The 17,655-nt window shown below is 40.2% G+C and overlaps 1 protein-coding gene across 7 annotated transcripts in view; it reads left to right on the forward strand.

Moving 5' to 3' along the window:
* Positions 1-17,655, forward strand: part of PDE1C (phosphodiesterase 1C) — a 513,888-nt gene that overhangs the window by 432,244 nt on the left and 63,989 nt on the right. For all 7 annotated transcript variants that reach the window (XM_086693111.1, XM_025929475.2, XM_086693124.1 and 4 more), the window contains exons 13-15: positions 7,049-7,130; positions 10,488-10,608; positions 12,244-12,419. In XM_086693111.1, coding sequence (XP_086549237.1) covers positions 7,049-7,130; positions 10,488-10,608; positions 12,244-12,419 — 379 coding nt within the window. The remainder of the gene's footprint in view (positions 1-7,048; positions 7,131-10,487; positions 10,609-12,243; positions 12,420-17,655) is intronic.

Genomic DNA, 17,655 nt, shown 5'->3' on the forward strand with positions numbered 1-17,655 from the left:
TGATGTCTTCTCTAGAAGAGCTGCCATTAAAACATCTGCTTTGAGATACGAGGTCCTGAGGTTGAAGGCAAGATGACATATGCAGACTGTGGGGCCTGAATTACAGCCAATTCACATCAGTACAGTTAATTCAGTTCTTGTTACTTCATGAAGGGTGGTTCATGTCATGGACTCAGAGACTTCTGACACTGCACAGAACATTTATGAAGGCCAGTCTCAACTTTGTCCCATGAACCGACAAAAGATAGGGTCTTTCACTGGTTACTTAATTTTTGGAAGCAAATTACTCCTATGATTACTCTTCTTCTGGGATTCTGGTTTGAATGGGAGAATTGTAGAAGGCATCTATATGTGTGTGTGTTTTCTTCTGAAACTGTACACAGTATCCAGTGATGAGGTGGGACTAGAGTTAACAGCATATTCAACGAAGTCCAGATGACTCTTCGTTGTTTTTTTCTATTCCACCTGGTTCGTGGGACTAATCAAATCACTCTTCTAGTTCCTAATGGACTTATCTGAGATTTGTGTTTTAGGACGTGGTAGTGGGGAGTGGATTTAGGGGAAGGTTGTACCAGATGTTTTCTTAGGGTCCTTCTGGCATTACATGTTCTACACTTCCTTCATACTGTCTAGGAGTTCACATCAGGGTATGCATATACACATGCACCCCTCAGCTGTTATGTGAATACACCAGCAGGTACCCTGTTCTGCATTTGGCTGTTTCCCTTTGCAAAGGCATTGGTTGGTCTCTCAGACTAGTTCTCACGGAGAACCTAGTGGTATGTGAGGAACTAGAGCTGTATAGGTGTGGCCTTATGTATATAAGAATGACTCTGCAAATTCATCCTTAATCAAGGGCTAATTTTGAACCATTTTTCCAGAAGCTCTTTTCCTAATATTAGTGAGAGGATTTTCTGTAAATACCCCCTCTCCATTATCATATGCTTTCTTTAATATTGCTTGTGTAATAACACCCCTAATGGCTAGGAGTATTTAATTTGTAGCCAAAGGTCGGTGATAGTAACTCATGTAAGTTTGAGGTAATGAAATGATTCCTTCTTTTAATTGTGAGTGGATATGAGAAATTACTTAAACGTGCAAATTTTCCCCATAAAAGAAACCTTGTTTGCATACACATATGTTTGAATTGAATGAAAACGTGCTAGAGGCAATGTGAAAATAACCTTATTGAATTTCTTGCCCACTGGGAACGGAATGTTAGCTCACTGGACTGGAACTACTTTTTAGTAATTATGATTCAGTAAATTATTTTTATTGACTTAATATTTTAACCCAGATGCCATAAGCCATTGTAAGTAACCCATGTAGGAGAAATGTTGCCTCAGTTCTTAACTATAGATTTTAAATCAGACAGTTCAAATGGGAAATCTCAATGGGACTGTAGAGTCTTTGAAAGCATTACATTTGGAAGTTGGGTTATAATTCAAAATAAGGGCATAGCCTCAGTACTGAAAGACCAGACCTTCCATGCTTTGCTAAAAGAGTAAGTTATATCTTAAGTATTATAACCATATTTTACAAAATCTAAGCTACTGCTTCAGGGTGCTTCTCAATGAAATATTGACTTTAAAGAAGTATAAGTTTGCCTTTTTGGTAAATACATGCTATAAAAGTCTTGAGGTTCATTTCATTTATATTGTTGTTTATTTTTATATTTTGCAAATGTTCTCTACAATTCTTTTAATATCTTCTGTGTCTGTGGTTATTTCCCTGTTATTATTATTATTATTTTAAATGCTTATTTATTTATTTTGAGAGAGAGAGGGAAAAAGTGTGAGTGGGAGGGGGCAGAGATGGAGAGAGAGAATCTCAAGCAGGCTCTGCACTGATAGCGAGGCTCCATCAATGTGGGGCTCAATCCTATGAAGTATGAGATCATGACCTGAGCCAAAGTCAAGAGTTGGATGCTTAGCTGACTGAGCCACCATATTTCCCCATTTTAATTTTTTTAATTTTTAATTTTTAAAGTTTATTTTACTGAGAGAGAGAGAGAGAGAGGGAGAGAGAGGGGGAGAGAGAGAGAGAGAGTGCACATGTGTGAGTGGGGGAGGAGCAGAGAGAGAGGGAGACAGAGAATCCCAAGCATCCTCTGCATTGTCAGTGCAGAGCCCTATGTAGGGCTCGAACTCGAACTTGCAAACTGTGAGACAGTGACCTGAGCCAAAATCAAGAATGGGATCCATAACTGACTGAGCCACTAAGTGCCCCTATTTCCTCATTTTTAATTTTCATTTCATATATTAGTGTTTGTGCCCTTCTCTATGAAATTAGCTAATCATTTGATTATTTTATTGTTTCTTTTTTATTTTATAATACCTTAATTGAGGTTTTCATTTGTACTAATTCGTTTCTTCTGCTTGAGTTTACTTTGTTCTTTTGTTAACTTCCTGAGATGGATGCTTAATTCACTTATTTACATTCTGCCTGTTTAACATTACTAAGACTAGGAGTTTGTCTTTTTCTTATGAATCTTACGGATTCATACATGCAGTATGTTTACAATCACTCCTTTCTAAATATTCTGGAATTTTGTGTAGATTTTTCTTTTACCCAAGAGTTGCTTCTGATAGAAGTGTTTGTTTATATAATTTCCAGTGGTAGGGTCTTTTGCTTTCTAGTTTTGTAATTATTTGTGGGTTATTGAAATTAAATCACAGAAATTTTTCATTGTTTGGATTTTATTGTGAATCATTTGTCACCTACTGTATAATCAGTGTTGTGACTATTCACTGCTCTTGAAAAATATATTTATTTTCTTCTTGCAGGATATAAAATTCAAAGAATACTGTACACACCTACCTTATCAATTATGTCATTTAGGTATTTTATATATCATTAAAATTTTTTTGATCTTTTGTAGGATGACAAGTGTTTCTATTTTTTTTTTCTATGTAGTATGAAGGTTGATTCTATGTTACTTGGTTCTTGGATATTAATAACTATTAGACCATCATAATTTACTGTACCCCTTGTCATTATAAAGCCTGCCTCTGTATCTCATCTAATGCTTTTACCTAGAATTCAAATTTGACTCATTTTAAGAATATGACCCCTGTCTTTGCATAGATTTTTATGTTCCACCTTTCAGAAACACTTTGGTTTGGGTGTGCCTTTTAAACACTGTATATAGGGGCTTCTGGGTTGGCTCAGTTGGTTAAGTGTCCGACTTCGGCTCAGGTCATGATCTCGCAGTTTGTGGGTTCGACAGCTTAGAGCCTGGAGCCTGCTTCGAATTTTGTGTCTCTCTCCCTCTGCTTCTCTCCTGCTCACACTCCATCTCTCTCTGTCTCTCTGAAAAATAAACATTAAAAATAAATAAACACTGTACATAGTTGAGGTTTTTTTATGAGGCGATCTAATATTCTTTTCTTTTATTATTTGAAATCAGCTATATTAACATCCATTGAAATGACAGAAATACTTGATCTTAGGTGCCATGACATTTTACATTATGCTTTCTGTTTTTATGGTTTCTTCTTAAATAGTTCACTGTATTAGCTATGCTGTCTGCTTTGTTATGTATTTACTTCTTCTGATGACTTGGAAGTTTTATATTTTCAGTTTTTCCAGTGGTTAACTTGATAATAAAAAATTTTACATTCTCTATTTATTTCGATAGTATCTATTGCTTCCTTGTTATAAAAATTAGTAAACTTCTTTTCCTCTCACCTCTTCCCCAGCACCTGTTTTTAGCTGGCTTTATTAACTGGTTTAATCATTGTAGTCTGTCTTTTATTATTTAAATTTAGTTATTTTTTTTATGTATCAAGTTTAAATGATATATTCTTACCCCCATCTACAACAGATAAGAAAGCCAGTGTTTATTCATTACCTTCCAATACCATTCCCCATTTTTTTTCATAACATAATTAACTCCTTATTGCTATTTGTTGGCTATCATATTTCTAAATTGTCCTGAGTTTTTAAATGAGCATTCTCTGGCATGTACGACATGCTGTTTACAAAAGATAAACCTTAAACAATACCACTTGGAAAGGTGGAAAACATATCTGGCAAAAGCATAATTTTCTAGTTTGTTTTTGTCTTGGTTCTACTCACTGCTGGTACTTTAGCTCTGGTTGATCTTCCATCGGTTGGCCAAAGTTGTTCTTCAAGTGGTTTCTTTTAGAAGAACGAATGCAACACATTTTTGTATACTTGCCAGTTTTTCTACTGCTATTATATTTGGGCCATAGTTTGCTTGCTTTTTTTTTTTTTTTTTTTTTTTGGTGGGTGGTGGGCCAGGGGTGGAATCAAGCTTTCTTTCCCTGAAGACTTTTTTAGATTTCACTCAAATACGTGAGCATATTGCTATGGAGGGGTTGGAGGCCCTGCTGTAATTATTTTCATGTCTAGGTGATGTATCTTTTTGCTTATGTGCCCTAAAGGATCATTTCTTTACCTTTGAAGCCCACTGACAGAACTGGGATATATTTCAATAATGATTGTTCTGTAATAGCTTTTCTTGGGACCTGGTCTATTCTTTTCCTCTATAGATTCAGGTTACATTGATTAAATCTTTGAATGCTTTCCTTTTCCATTTATTTATTTCTCTTTTTTAGGGAAAGCAGTTATTCATATGTTGTCTCTCTTTTGTTTCTCTTCCATGTCTATCACTTTTCTTTTAAACCTTCATTAACTCTTTGATCAGGGGTATTTGTGTGGCCTGCTTTTTACACTCCTGACCTCTATGCCCCTTACTGTGTTTCCATCGAGAAAAACTCTTGTTTGTGCAGCTTCGTATGCAATCTTCCTTTATGCAATGGTCTGTTTTTCTTTTCCGTTAGTTACAAAACTATCCTTTGTACTGAGGCTTTTGCCCTTCTTAAAAAATATTGATGTCTTCAGTAAAAAGGAAAGTGTTTGAATAATTCCACATGGGCCAGTAGTTATAGAACCATATAATATTGTTTCAATCAAGTTGAATTCACCAGAAGTACACCTTTCCACATTACTTTCTGCAAATTACTTTTTTTCCAATTCATAAATGTACCTGTCATCCAAAGGGAATTCAATGACTACTATTTTAAAATAGGGTTTTAATAGTTGAGCCTGCTCAGCTCAATTAAATCCAAAAGATGTATGTGGTGTATAGATGTGGGTACAGACAAGTCCATGGGATAAGAAGTTGTTTTATAGCTTGTACTTTTTCAGTAATAAAATCCAAACTAATGCTTACGTCTTAATAGTCAAGTGGTTAGTGTTTCCCACCTCTTCTTCTAAACCACCCCCATTAAAATGTACCAGAAAACTAACTTGTGTCCCTGCTTCATAGGGAATAAGAGTGGGTTTTACTTGTTTAAGCTGAGATATCCCACAGAACCATCTACACCACAACAGTTTATGTCATAAATCCTCTTCCTTCTTTTTATACTGCCCAAGAAGAAATAGCTCAGGGGTAAATTATTTTTATCATGCCAAGGAATACTCAGAAACAGAAGAACCATTGTGTCCCATGGGGTGTCTATCCAGGAAAGAGTGCAGAAGGAACTGAGCCACTTCAGGACTGTTCCTGAGACCCTTGGATGTCCCCAGCACCTATTGTGACCCCACCATTCAGCTTCCTCAGACGCCCATTCCTTTTCCTTCCTTTCCTTTTGTGTGTGTGAACCAGCATCCTTTCTCTTCGATAACATGCCTTAGAAAGAAAACGTATTTAGTTTTTGAACTTGGCCTAGTTTTTGAATGACGTTGTTACTTTTCACTTACTATTAATTTATTGGTAGTATTTATTATAATCAGAGTGTATTTGAGATAATAAATTCACTAAATGTTCCTCAAATCTTGACTTAAATATTAGAGATATCTATTACAAAATGATAATAGTTTTTTATTTATTTACATATATTTTCTCATTATTTAATCCTCATCATAACCTGATGAGATAAGTATTATTATCCATACTTTATAGAACATAAGACTGAAATGTAGAGAAGGAAAGTCAACTTCCTGTGATCACACAGCTAGAGGGAGAAAGGCCAGATTCAAGCCCAAATCAGTAGCCATTAACCTGAGCAAATTCTAGCCTTGTAAAATGAATCAGCACACCTTCACTACTATAAGAAAGGTGTCATATTTTTCCTTTCCTCCAGGTGTGTGACTAAAGTCACACGGGTTTTAATTTTTTTTATTATTGTTTATTTGCTTTTGAGAGAGAGAGAGAGAGAGAGAGAGAGAGAGAGAGAGCGAGCAGGGGAGGGGCAGAGAGAGATAGAGACAGGGAATTCGAAGCAGGCTCCAGGCTCTGAACTATCAGCACAGAGCCCGATGCAGGGCCAGAACCCACGAGCTGTGAGATCATGACCTGAGCCAAAATTGGACGCTTAACCAACTGAGCCACCCAGGCGCCCCTGGTTCAGGTTTTAAAAAATCATCTCCCTCATTATTTAGACTTTCCATAGTACTCGCTTATTATAGTGATGGTTTTTTAGTGAGATTGAGAATATATTGGTCAGAAAATTATTATTGTCTAACTTGGTAAACACAAGCAAGTATTTACTCTGTTTCATTTTTTGGTCCACTGTTCATTATGGACCCCTGTGCTTAAGACCCCAGAGCACTTACCTCAGGTGTGTGGCTTTAGGTAGCAACACTAGCAGAATAAATCCGATCAGTCTGCTTTGAATTTGTGTCTTGGCAGGGGTGGGAGGAAGAGGTTCACTGGCTCAAGAAACGCCACACAGATCAACGAAAACTTGAGAACACACAGGAATTCTGGCTGCAGTTTTAGCTCTAGGCCACAGAACTCGTTGGCTTTTCTTTCCTCGGGCACCAATTGCTGCCCGATGAGGCTTTCTGTACAACAGCATGTGCCTTTACAGTTGGATGGAATGATTGGACCCCAGAGGGTTTCAGCCTCTTGGTGTCTTTTATGCACAGGATCAGGCCCCAGAAGGACTTATTACATAATGTAATTGTAATAATTATAATAAAGACCAGTGGCCTTTGTGGCGGTTGAAGTTGCTAAATAAAATCTGGGCAACTCCACCTACTGATCTTAATTTACTGTGACCTCCTATTTTTCCAGGGTGACAGAGAAGCAGAGCTGGGGCTGCCTTTTTCTCCTCTGTGCGACAGAAAGTCAACGATGGTTGCTCAGTCGCAAGTGGGTACGTGTTGACAGCCTTTTGGATGGAAAGAAAAAACGGACTGGGGTTGCCTGGAAGTAAGCGCAGGTGCTCCCAGTGATACTTTGGCTGGGAACCTGGCTCCATTCTGCTGTGCCATGCTTATGGCTTTGGCTGATTGGGTTGTTAGAGCCCCTCTCCCCATCCTTGTCCCTGGAATGTCGCTGGTTCGTAGGAAGATTAGACAGTGGTGCTCTGCTGTGTCTATCATTCCCCACTAAGAGCAGAGAGGGCCTCAACTTTCCAACATGGTAAAAATCAGTGACAGGAAGCCCATTGTATTTCAACCTCTTCATTCTGCATGCAACACTGGAAGTCTCCCTGTCATTTCTCCCCAGTGATGCTTCTTCCTTTGGCCCTGTTTCCAGGACAGTCCTATTTCCTGGATGAGCTTCATTCCAGGAATGGCTCATTTTAAATGTTTCCTTCTTTTTAAAAACTTTTCAGCACTTTTTTTTAAATAAAGATAATTTTGTACTGCTAATAACCATAATATATGTGAATTACAAAAATCCATAGATATGAGGGTACCAGTATCACACATTAATCAAATATCATCAGTGATCTCCACCTTGGAAGAGTCTGAAATTATTCAAAAAATAAATTCAACAAGGATTTACTGATTTTTTGTCTACTTGTGTTTTGAATACTATTTTTCATAATTGTTTTCATACTATTGTATTGAGTTTCTATTAGGCATGGGGCACTGCTGGGCACTGTACTAGATGGTATAAAAAACAAATACAAATTATAAATGCTATCTGCTCCCAAAGACATTGAGCCAGTATTGGGTAGTAGGCAAGACTTTAGGAAAACAGTGTCTGTTTGAGTGTTACAGTGCTCAGATTGAGTTTTCTATGTGGTACATTCAGGCACAGAATAGTGTCTGTGGACCGTTAAACCCAGAAAGATTTGTTGAAGGGTAATGTTTGAGTTGGGGATTAAGAAGGAAGTAGACAGTGTAGGCAAATGGTGCTGTAGGTGAGAGGCGTGTAACAGGCACATGGAAGGGCATTCCAAACAAGGGATTAGCATATACAAAGCAGGGAAATTTAAAACAGCCTAGTACGGTCAGGGAATTACAAATAATTCCATATGGTTGGAGTAGTGGGCAGAGTGTATGATGAAGTAAGGGCTGTGTATGGAGAGAAAATCAAGGTATATCCAAAGAGTTTTAAGTAAGATTTAAAAATGTATAAATGGATGCTTTAGAATGAGAGTCAGCAAACTGTAGCCTGTGGGCCATACATGGCCTACCACTTGGTCCTGTAAATAATTCCATTATAAGACAGCTAAGTGCGATATTTGAGTGTTGTCTGTGGCTACCTTTGCACTACAGTGTGAGAGTTACGTAGCTGTCCTATATTTGGCCCGTAGAACCTAAAATATTTACTATTTGGCCCTTTACAGAAAAAGCTTGTCAACCACTGTTATAGCAAGATTTCTCTATCGGTAGCTTGGAGGGTTTTGAGTAAGACTAGAGGTGAGGAAATCAGCTGGGTGCCTTCTGCAGGCTTACAGGGAAGAGATGATGAGTGTGAGAATTGAGGAAGCACATAGACTCTCCAGGAGAAAGGTGGCATATAACATATTAAGGATTCAGCTGGATGCAAATCTAAGGTAAAGGCAGCGATCCAGATTAAGTGGTTGGATCATGGTCCCATTTATGATGGTTGGAGGGAAAGCTGATGAGTTAGTTCTGGTTTGGACATACTGAGTTTAACTTGTAAGAAAGCAAAAAGGTGAAATAGTATCATGAAACACTTAAGTTTCAGCTTAAGCTAAAATTGTAAAAGTATACCTCAATTAACTATAACACAAATTTGGCCATCAGTGTTTCCTTATCAGGATACTATGGGCATTTGGGGCAATCCTTGTTTGGTCAATTACATTATACGGTTTTCAGCATCCTTCATTGCTGGACATTAAATGCCAAGATCACCTGCACTTCAGTCATTATGAAAACCAAATAAGCATTTGTACCAAACACTGTATTTCCTTGGATTGGCATTTCATTTCCTTCTAACTTGCACATGGCTGCGTTAAGGAACGACGACCAATAGTTTCAGGTCATATAGTTTCTCCTAACGTGTCACAGAACACTTGGGTATTTTTGAGCCATTGACACAGTGACTCCAGCCTAACATCAACTGTCTCTCCAACATGGCCGTATCTCTAAGGTACAGTTCCAGATCTGACCCCTCTCCCAGTTTCCAGCCCTGTTTCTCCCAATTCCGTTTGCCCTCTGCCATCTGCATGTGTCCCCTGCACCTAATAGCACATCTAAGTCTGAGCCCATCATTTTTTTCCCCAGCCACGTTTTGTCCCCCCGCCATCCTCCCTGTGTTCTCTGCTCTGCTGTGCGAGATCTCCTTGGAGACAGCACCACTACTGCAGCACGTGGACGTGTGCCTCCATCACACATCTGCCTTATGATGAATGACACTGGGTCTCCCCTCCCTTACCTTCCTTTGGGCTATCTCGACAGCTTCTAAAATGATTTTCTCAGCCTCAGCCCCTCCTGCTCTCTCCCTTCCCATCCCTCTTGCCAAATTAACTTTCCCAAAGAACATTTAAAAAAATCTTAACTGTGATGGTGCCCAAACACGTCAAGGAGCGTAGAGTACCCATCTAAGTCTCAGCTCCTTAGCTCCACCCTCAGGAGCCTCCTGCCCTAAACAGGTGACTACCTGCCTTCCCAAGATTCCCCTTTCCAACTCCAAAAGAGTCTTTAAGCTTCAGTCATTCCTCAGACACATCCTACCTTTTTCCTATCCTTGTCACTTTGCTTATTCCACTCCTTCCACCTAAAGTGAAGAGCCTTAGGTCTCAGCTCAAACACACAACTCCCCTAAAGCTATTCACAGACCTCTCGTGAGAGGGCAAATATCCTTCCTTCCTTCCCTTCCCAGAGGCCTTATTTGGGCTTCCCCTTGGGCCCTTTCCATATCCCCTCAGGGTCATTTTTGTGCTCAGGTCATCTCTCCTGTGAACTCCTTGAGGGTAGGCAGGTTGTGTTCTACATCTTCATCTTTTATGCAGCACCAACCACAGATCTATGACACAGTGGAGGTTGGATATGAGTTTCTTAAGCACTTTATTGCACCATCTACTAAAAAGTCATGGGAAGTTACATAGGAGAGATGGAACTCACTCATGATATTCAACTCCAGGAATATGTTAAATGAATAAGACCAACCTTCTCTCTCCTGATCTGATCTGGAGCTCCTCTGCAGATGAAGTTTAAAAAAAAAGAGAAGGTTCATCAGATTCCATAGGGAAATATGGAAGGGACCAGTTTATGTGTAGTTCCTCTGAAGCGTTGCTGTCTCTCTTCAGGTTTTATTGATTTCATCGTGGAACCCACCTTTACTGTGCTCACGGACATGACCGAAAAGATCGTGAGTCCTTTAATTGATGAAACCTCCCAAACTGGCGGGACAGGACAGAGGCGTTCAAGGTCAGTGCAGAAGCTTGAAGGGTGAGGGTCAGGTCGGCCTCTCCACAAGGACAGAGTCACTCCTTTGGGAGAGATGGGGGTTTTTCATAATGATGTTTGCCCTCCCTCTCTTGTAAGAGAGATGTCTGCCTCTTGCTTTTTCTCAGAGGAGTTGAAGCTGTACTGTCTGTACTCTCCAGGCTGGCCGGGAAGGGAATGACCAAGGTCCACACCGTGACCGGAGCATTCCCAGTACAGGTTTCCTACCACATTCTCTCTTTCGGTGCTTTTGCTCGTGACAACATCCACCTTGGCACTTTGATTGCCTGAGCCCAGACAGTTATTGCTTCCCATAATCCAAAAAGACAGTCCTCCTGATCGGAGTCATCCCAAGAAATGAAACTCACTTTCATTTCTAGGTTCAGGAAGGGAATGAAGTGGAGGAAGGAAAAAAACCTGCAAGTTTTAAATCACCCTCTGACACGGTTTCATTATATTGAGTATAGATTAGTGGCAGGTTCTGGAGTCAGATTCCAGGTTAAACATCCCAATCCCATTACGTTGTAGCTGTGTCATCTCAGGCGAGTTTTCTTGATTTCCCATGTAGGTTGTAATACTCCTAGGTTGGAGGAAAGACGAAGTGAGTTATTCAGTCTACATAAAGCCCTTATAACAGGATCAAGCACAGAGGAAATGCTTGCACCATGGCTAGTATTCCTGCCCCTCCCCCGCTTGTCCATGTAAAACCTGGGCTTTGTCATAAATGAGAAAGGGGGGAAATGGAATTAATGGGAAAAATAAGAAAAGAGCAAGAAGGAGAGAAGGTAAGAGGAATATTAGGACAGTGGGATCCCGAACACTCAAGGTGAATGAACCCAGTGACGGCTGCTAACAAGGAGGACGGAAGCCTTCTCCCTGGTCCCCTGCCCCACGGGACTGGGCTGAAACATATCCTGCTGGTCTAGTCAGCCAAGGTTGTCAGCGGGTGTGCATTTGTGTCAGTCACTGCGCAAGCCACCTGGAAGTGTATAATACCTTAAAGTTTCCCAGGAGGCTACACTTTCTATGTTTGCAAAAATGCCCATGTTTCAAGCTTGAAGTAATATTCATTTTAAAAAATGTCTTTTGCATGTCTCATTTCCCACAATCTCTAAGGTGTCTGTGCCTTTTCAGCTTCCCCAGAGGATACAAGGAAATCATCTTACTCTGGCCTTGGGGATCCTGGGGTCAGAGGCACTCAAGTACAGGGGGAGGTGGACCTGGAGAGAAAGAGGAACAAGTGACTGGGTAACTTGGAAAAGTGGTCAGGGTAGAAGCAGGTGGGTGCACTGTGGAACTAAGTAGGAGCCTGGTTTCAAATTAGTTAACTTTGGAGAGTTGAAGCCAGAAGATTCATATGAGGGAATTCTAGTCATATTGAATAAGAAGATACCAATCAACAGAGAAGAAATACAGGGGATATGGATACTCATGAGGCTGAAATCTTGATCTTTTTCTCCTGCTGAGAATACAGAATTTCCCATCTCTCACATATGGAAAGAGGAATTGCACCCCAATAACTTGAGGAGCGTTGCTCACTCCTTTCTTGGGCTTGCTTACTGGGATATGTTTTTCAAACACTAACCATCCTCTTGGGTATGACTTTTTGATCTCCAGTTTGAACAGCATCAGTTCGGCAGATGCGAAGCGATCGGGTGTCAAGAGCACTGGCTCAGAAGGAAGTGCGCCCGTCAACAGTTCTGTCATCCCTGTTGACTATAAGAGTTTCAAAGCCACGTGGACTGAGGTGGTGCACATCAATCGGGAGAGATGGAGGGCCAAGGTGCCCAAAGGTAACATGCTACTGGGGAACCTTCCTGGAGATCTGTCCAAATCCACTTAAAAAAACAAGGCATTGCCAACCCTGATTTCTAGGTATTGCAAATGAAGCACAATCTCAGGCTGTTTATCCAAGTGGCGGAATGTTAGGCTCTTCCGTCTTTTGCTGTTCATTGTACGTAATGCTCAGTACATGACAGAATGAGGCAGCCCACCGAGTCCCCATTTCAGCATGACCTTTGTGCTGTATGACTGAATTCCTCTTTTTGGTATAAAGATTCTACAGAGGATGGGTGTTGTTATTTCTTGGTTTTTGCTAGACTACTTTCATTCTCATTTCGTGTCATGTGACACACTCGTGAGGCCTTAATTTCTTCCTTCCTCTAAGTAAAGCCTGGCCAATAGCCACCCCTGCCATTACGTTAGGACAGAGAGAGCTTTAATATCCTTGCATACATTTTTATCTTCCTTTCATGTTCTCAACTTCCTTTCAGTCATAACTCAGACTGATCTTCTGAGATGAAGGTAACTTGTAGGTAAAATTCATTGAGGCCAATGTCAAAATTCATATCAGAAACATCATGACTCTTGGTACTGTAAATAAAAAAGACTGAAATCTGTGCGCTTCTTGAAAGCTGAAACCCATTTGCTCATACATGTATTTGTGTTTATTGAACACATACTACATGGTCCATACATACTACATGCTCATCTTGTAGTCTAGGGAGGAACACATACCTGAGATAAGGGCATGATGCTGTGGTGCCTGATTCCAGGGAGGCACGAAAACATAGCTGGCTCTTGGGAGCTCAGCGAGGAGCTCGGTGAGGGGGCTGATCCCAGTAGGATTTGTGGAGGTGAGCCTTCAATAATAGTCAGTGCTTGTTAACATCTACTGAATGAATCCCTACTATGTGCCAGGCTCTGTGTTCTGTGCCAAGAGTGCACAGGTGAATAACAGACATCCTCATCCTCAAAGCTCACAGCCTCTTGAGGGCAGGAGGCATTACCACAGAGTTTCTTTCAAAGAAAGAATGGAAGTTCACTCAAGGATTTGCACTTGTCACCAGCACTCACTGGCCCCTGTCCCCAGATCCTCATAACAAGGAAAGAGAGTTCTATCCTCAAACACAACACTGACACTTTCATCCACCAGTGCCTGCACAACACGTTGGAAGAAGTGCGGGAGTGGCTGGGCGCAACATGTTCCGGCCCTGTTGGCCCCTCATACTTCAGGGGGTGCTTCCGGTGTGGGAGAGAAGAGACCTCACTGCTGGAGTTAATCAGATGCCAGCCACTGTGGCTTGTCCACAGAATCCTGTCCAAGTGGCTGCTCATTTCATGTGGGACAGAGGGCTTATATTTATATTTATGTTTATGGTGCTGTTAAGGCATAATTGGGCCCTTATCATTTCAGGACAGATGTTGCACCCTGAGCTACGGAGCCAACTCCTCTTCCGTACTTTAAGTGTAGCCTCTCACAGTATATTCAGATGCTTTAAACATTTAAATTCTCCCTGTTGGCAGGCATTGCAAACAGCAGTGGCAGCTACTACCTCATCTCAAAAGAAGCACTCTCTTGTAATCAATTACACTCATTACGTTTGAAAATCCAATTCCTGACAGCACACAGTCTAAAGAGGTACTTCAGAATAATTTGTTTGCAGTCATCTGGCTTCCTTAAGTTACCTTCTGAAACTAATGACCTGGGGGAGCGTTAGTTTCTTTTCCAGGAGAAAACTGGCCCTTTAAGAATGACAGGTAAATAAAAGCGGATAATTACAAAATATTAGGTACGCTGATGGAGATATGGCTAAGCTATTTTGGAAGCATAAAGGGACGTTTCCCTAAACCTGCTTATTTGGGTATTTGGGAAGGCATCCTGTAGCCAGGACTTCAAGGATGCTTGAGGTTGAGTCCTGAAGGAGGTGCTATATTTAAAAATGGGGAACAAGGAGGGAGTGGACACAGGCACAAAGCCTGGATTATGTATGTTTTGTGGGAGAATAGTTTGAATATCAAAGCAAATTTCAGTTAGTGGGGAAATGGAGAATTGAATCCCTATTTGCACTGTGCTCTTTGGCAGATTCATGTAGATTTCTTGAGAAAATTACCTTCTGGGGATGATAATACACATCACAGAGCTGATGCAAAGAACAGAAATAATATATGAAAAGCACTGAGAACAGAGCCTGTGTGTGGTTAGTGCCTGATAACTCATAGCTGTTACTTTAAAAAATTGGAAAAGAAAGTTAGAGGTTTGAATGCAGAGTTATGAAGACGGTGGTAAAAATACTAACCTATATCTAATACTTTATTACATTTTCAGCCTCCCGGTAATGCTGTTGACTAGTTCACTGGTGTTAAGAAATTCAGTTTGCATCTCTTTTCCCTCGGTGATTAGTTTGTACCAGATTATCCCAGGCTGTTTTGCCTATTCTTTTCTATCAGAAAACCGTGATTTCAAGAAAGCCTGAGCTGTATGGAGCACTTGAACCTATGTTGTTATTAAATGGATTAGAACGGGATCTAAAGTCTTGGTTTTACTGCCCAACCTGATTTACAAAGCGAGCTAGACCAGAACCCATAGTTGTTAGAAAAGCTTAAACCAATATTTCTTAACAGCTCTCAGGGCTGAAAATTATTGTTCCCAAACAAAGATGTGTAGCTATAACAATTTGCAAGTCTGATCGATATTGATCAATTAAAAAACATTTTTTAATGTTTGTTTTTGAGAGAGAGACAGAGGGCAAGTGGGGGAGGGCAGAGAGAGAGGGAGACACAGAATCTGAAGTAGACTCCAGGCTCTGAGCTGTCAGCACAGAGCCTGACGCAGGGCTTGAACTCACAAACCATGAGATCCTGACCTCAGCCGAAGTCGATGCTTAACCGACTGAGCCACCCAGGCTCAATATTGATCAATTTTTGTTTAGTATTTAACACTTTTTAAACATTTTTTTTCTGGTGTAAGAATAATTTGTGTTTAGGTTACAGTGCTGACATATAAGTAAGATATATAAAGAAGAAAATAAAAATCACTCCAAACCTCTCCAACCAGACATAGCTATTAGTGAAGTTCTGATGTATTCTTTTTTCTTTTCTTTTTCTTCTCTTCTCTTTTTTTTAATGTGAAATTTATTGTCAAATTGGTTTCCATACAACACCCAGTGTTCATCCCAACAGGTGCCCTCCTCAGTGCCCATCACCCCCCCCCCCCCCCCCGGGCATCAACCCTCAGTTTATTCTCAGTTTTAAGGGTCTCTTATTGTTTGGCTCTCTCCCTCTCTAACTTTTTTTTCCTTCCCCTCCCCCATGGTCTTCGTTTAAGTTTCTCAGGATCCGCATAAGAGTGAAAACATATGGTATCTGTCTTTCTCTGTATGACTTATTTCACTTAGCATAACACTCTCCAGTTCCATCCACGTTGCTACAAAAGGCCAGATTTCATTCTTTCTCATTGCCAAGTAGTAGTCCATTGTATGTATAAACCACAACTTCTTTATCCATTCATCAGTTGATGGACATTTAGGTTCTTTCCATAATTTGGCTATTGTTGAAAGTGCTACTATAAACATTGGGGTACAAGTGCCCCTATGCATCAGCACTCCTGTATCCCTTGGGTAAATTCCTAGCCATGCTATTGCTGGTTTATTTTTATTTTTTAATGCTTATTCTTATTTTTGAGAGAGAGAGAGAGAGGGAGAGCGAGTGAGTGCAAGCAGGGCAGGGGCAGAGAGAGCAAGACACAGAATCAGAAGCAGGCTCCAGGTTCTGAGCTGTCAGCACAGAGCCCTCTGCGTGGGGCTCGATCTCATGAACCGTGAGATCATGACCTGCACTGAAGTCGGACCCTCAACCAACTGAACCATCCAGGTGCCCCCAATGTAATTCTTTTTAATTTTATTTATCATGCATATATATAAGTAAAAATTTTCCCCATACATTGCGATCATAGTATAATATTGTCCTGTATTTCATTTAACTATTTCATTTTTAAACATTTTTTTAAGTTTATTTATTTATTTTGGGAGAGACAGAAATAGTGTGAGTGGGGGAGCGGGAGAAAGAGAGGGAGAGAGAAAATCCCAGGCAGGCTCCGTGCTACTAGTGCAGAGCCTGACGTGGGGCTCAAATTCATGGAACTGCGAGATCATGGCCTAAGCCAAAACCAAGAGCCGGATGCTTACCTCGCTGAGCTACCCAGGTGCCCCTCAGTTTACTATTTCTATTTGAGCACTTTATCTTCATACTAGTATTCTTGGAAAGTATGACTTAAATGTCTGCATTGTATGTGATACCATAGTTTAATCATTCCTCCATTTCTGCACATTTTGGTTTCCAATTCTTCATTATTGCGTATCACAGTGTTAAAAACATGCAAGTTCAAAAGTCTTTGAGCCTACGTATGATTATTTATCTAGGATAAATTTCTAGGTGTGAAATTTCCTCTGTCAAAGTAGATGAAAAACTGTAAGGCTCTTGATATATATTATCAAATTTCTCTCTGGCAATTTTTTTCAACTAATATTATCTCCCAATAGAAGTGGGAAATATTTCCCTATATCCCCCCTTCATTTTTCCATTAAAATGTTTATATTTTTACTGTTGATTCATATTAACTCTTTATATGTTAAGGATGGTAATTCATCACTTGACAAAATATCTTGCAACTTCTGCCCTGCACTAGTTTGTCCTATGCCTTTTAATTTTATGTTCTTTTTTTCCCTAAGTATAGTCACGATCTCTCAACATATAACATTACTACAATATTTTCAGTAGGACTATATTTCCTGTGCTCTAGCTTTTATCTCCATGACTTATTTATTTGTAACTGGAAGTTTGTATCTTTTAATCCCCTTTATCTATTTAATCCATCTCCCTACCCCGCAGCTAACTTTATAAATGGTCTTTTAAAATATATCCTATTTTTATTTTACCAGAGATTTCCTTTACATTTTTATTGACCTATGTGTATCAATGTAAATATGAAATGGTATGGTTGAGCTTGGGTGGCTCACTCTGTTAAAGCGTCCAACTTCGGCTCAGGTCATGATCTCACGGTTCGTGGGTTCGAGCTCCTCATCGGAATCTGTGCTGACAGCTCAGAGCCTGGAGCCTGCTTCAGATTCTGGGTCTCCCTCTTTCTCTGCCCCTCCCCTGCTTGCACTCTTGTCTCTCTCTCTCTCTCAGAAATTAAAAAAACATTTTAAAAAATTAAATTAAGAAATTGTATATAATGACACTCCTTTG

Source organism: Puma concolor, chromosome A2 (assembly GCF_028749965.1).
Source record: "Puma concolor isolate L17-30 chromosome A2, mPumCon1.1.hap2, whole genome shotgun sequence".
Lineage (NCBI taxonomy): Eukaryota > Metazoa > Chordata > Mammalia > Carnivora > Felidae > Puma > Puma concolor.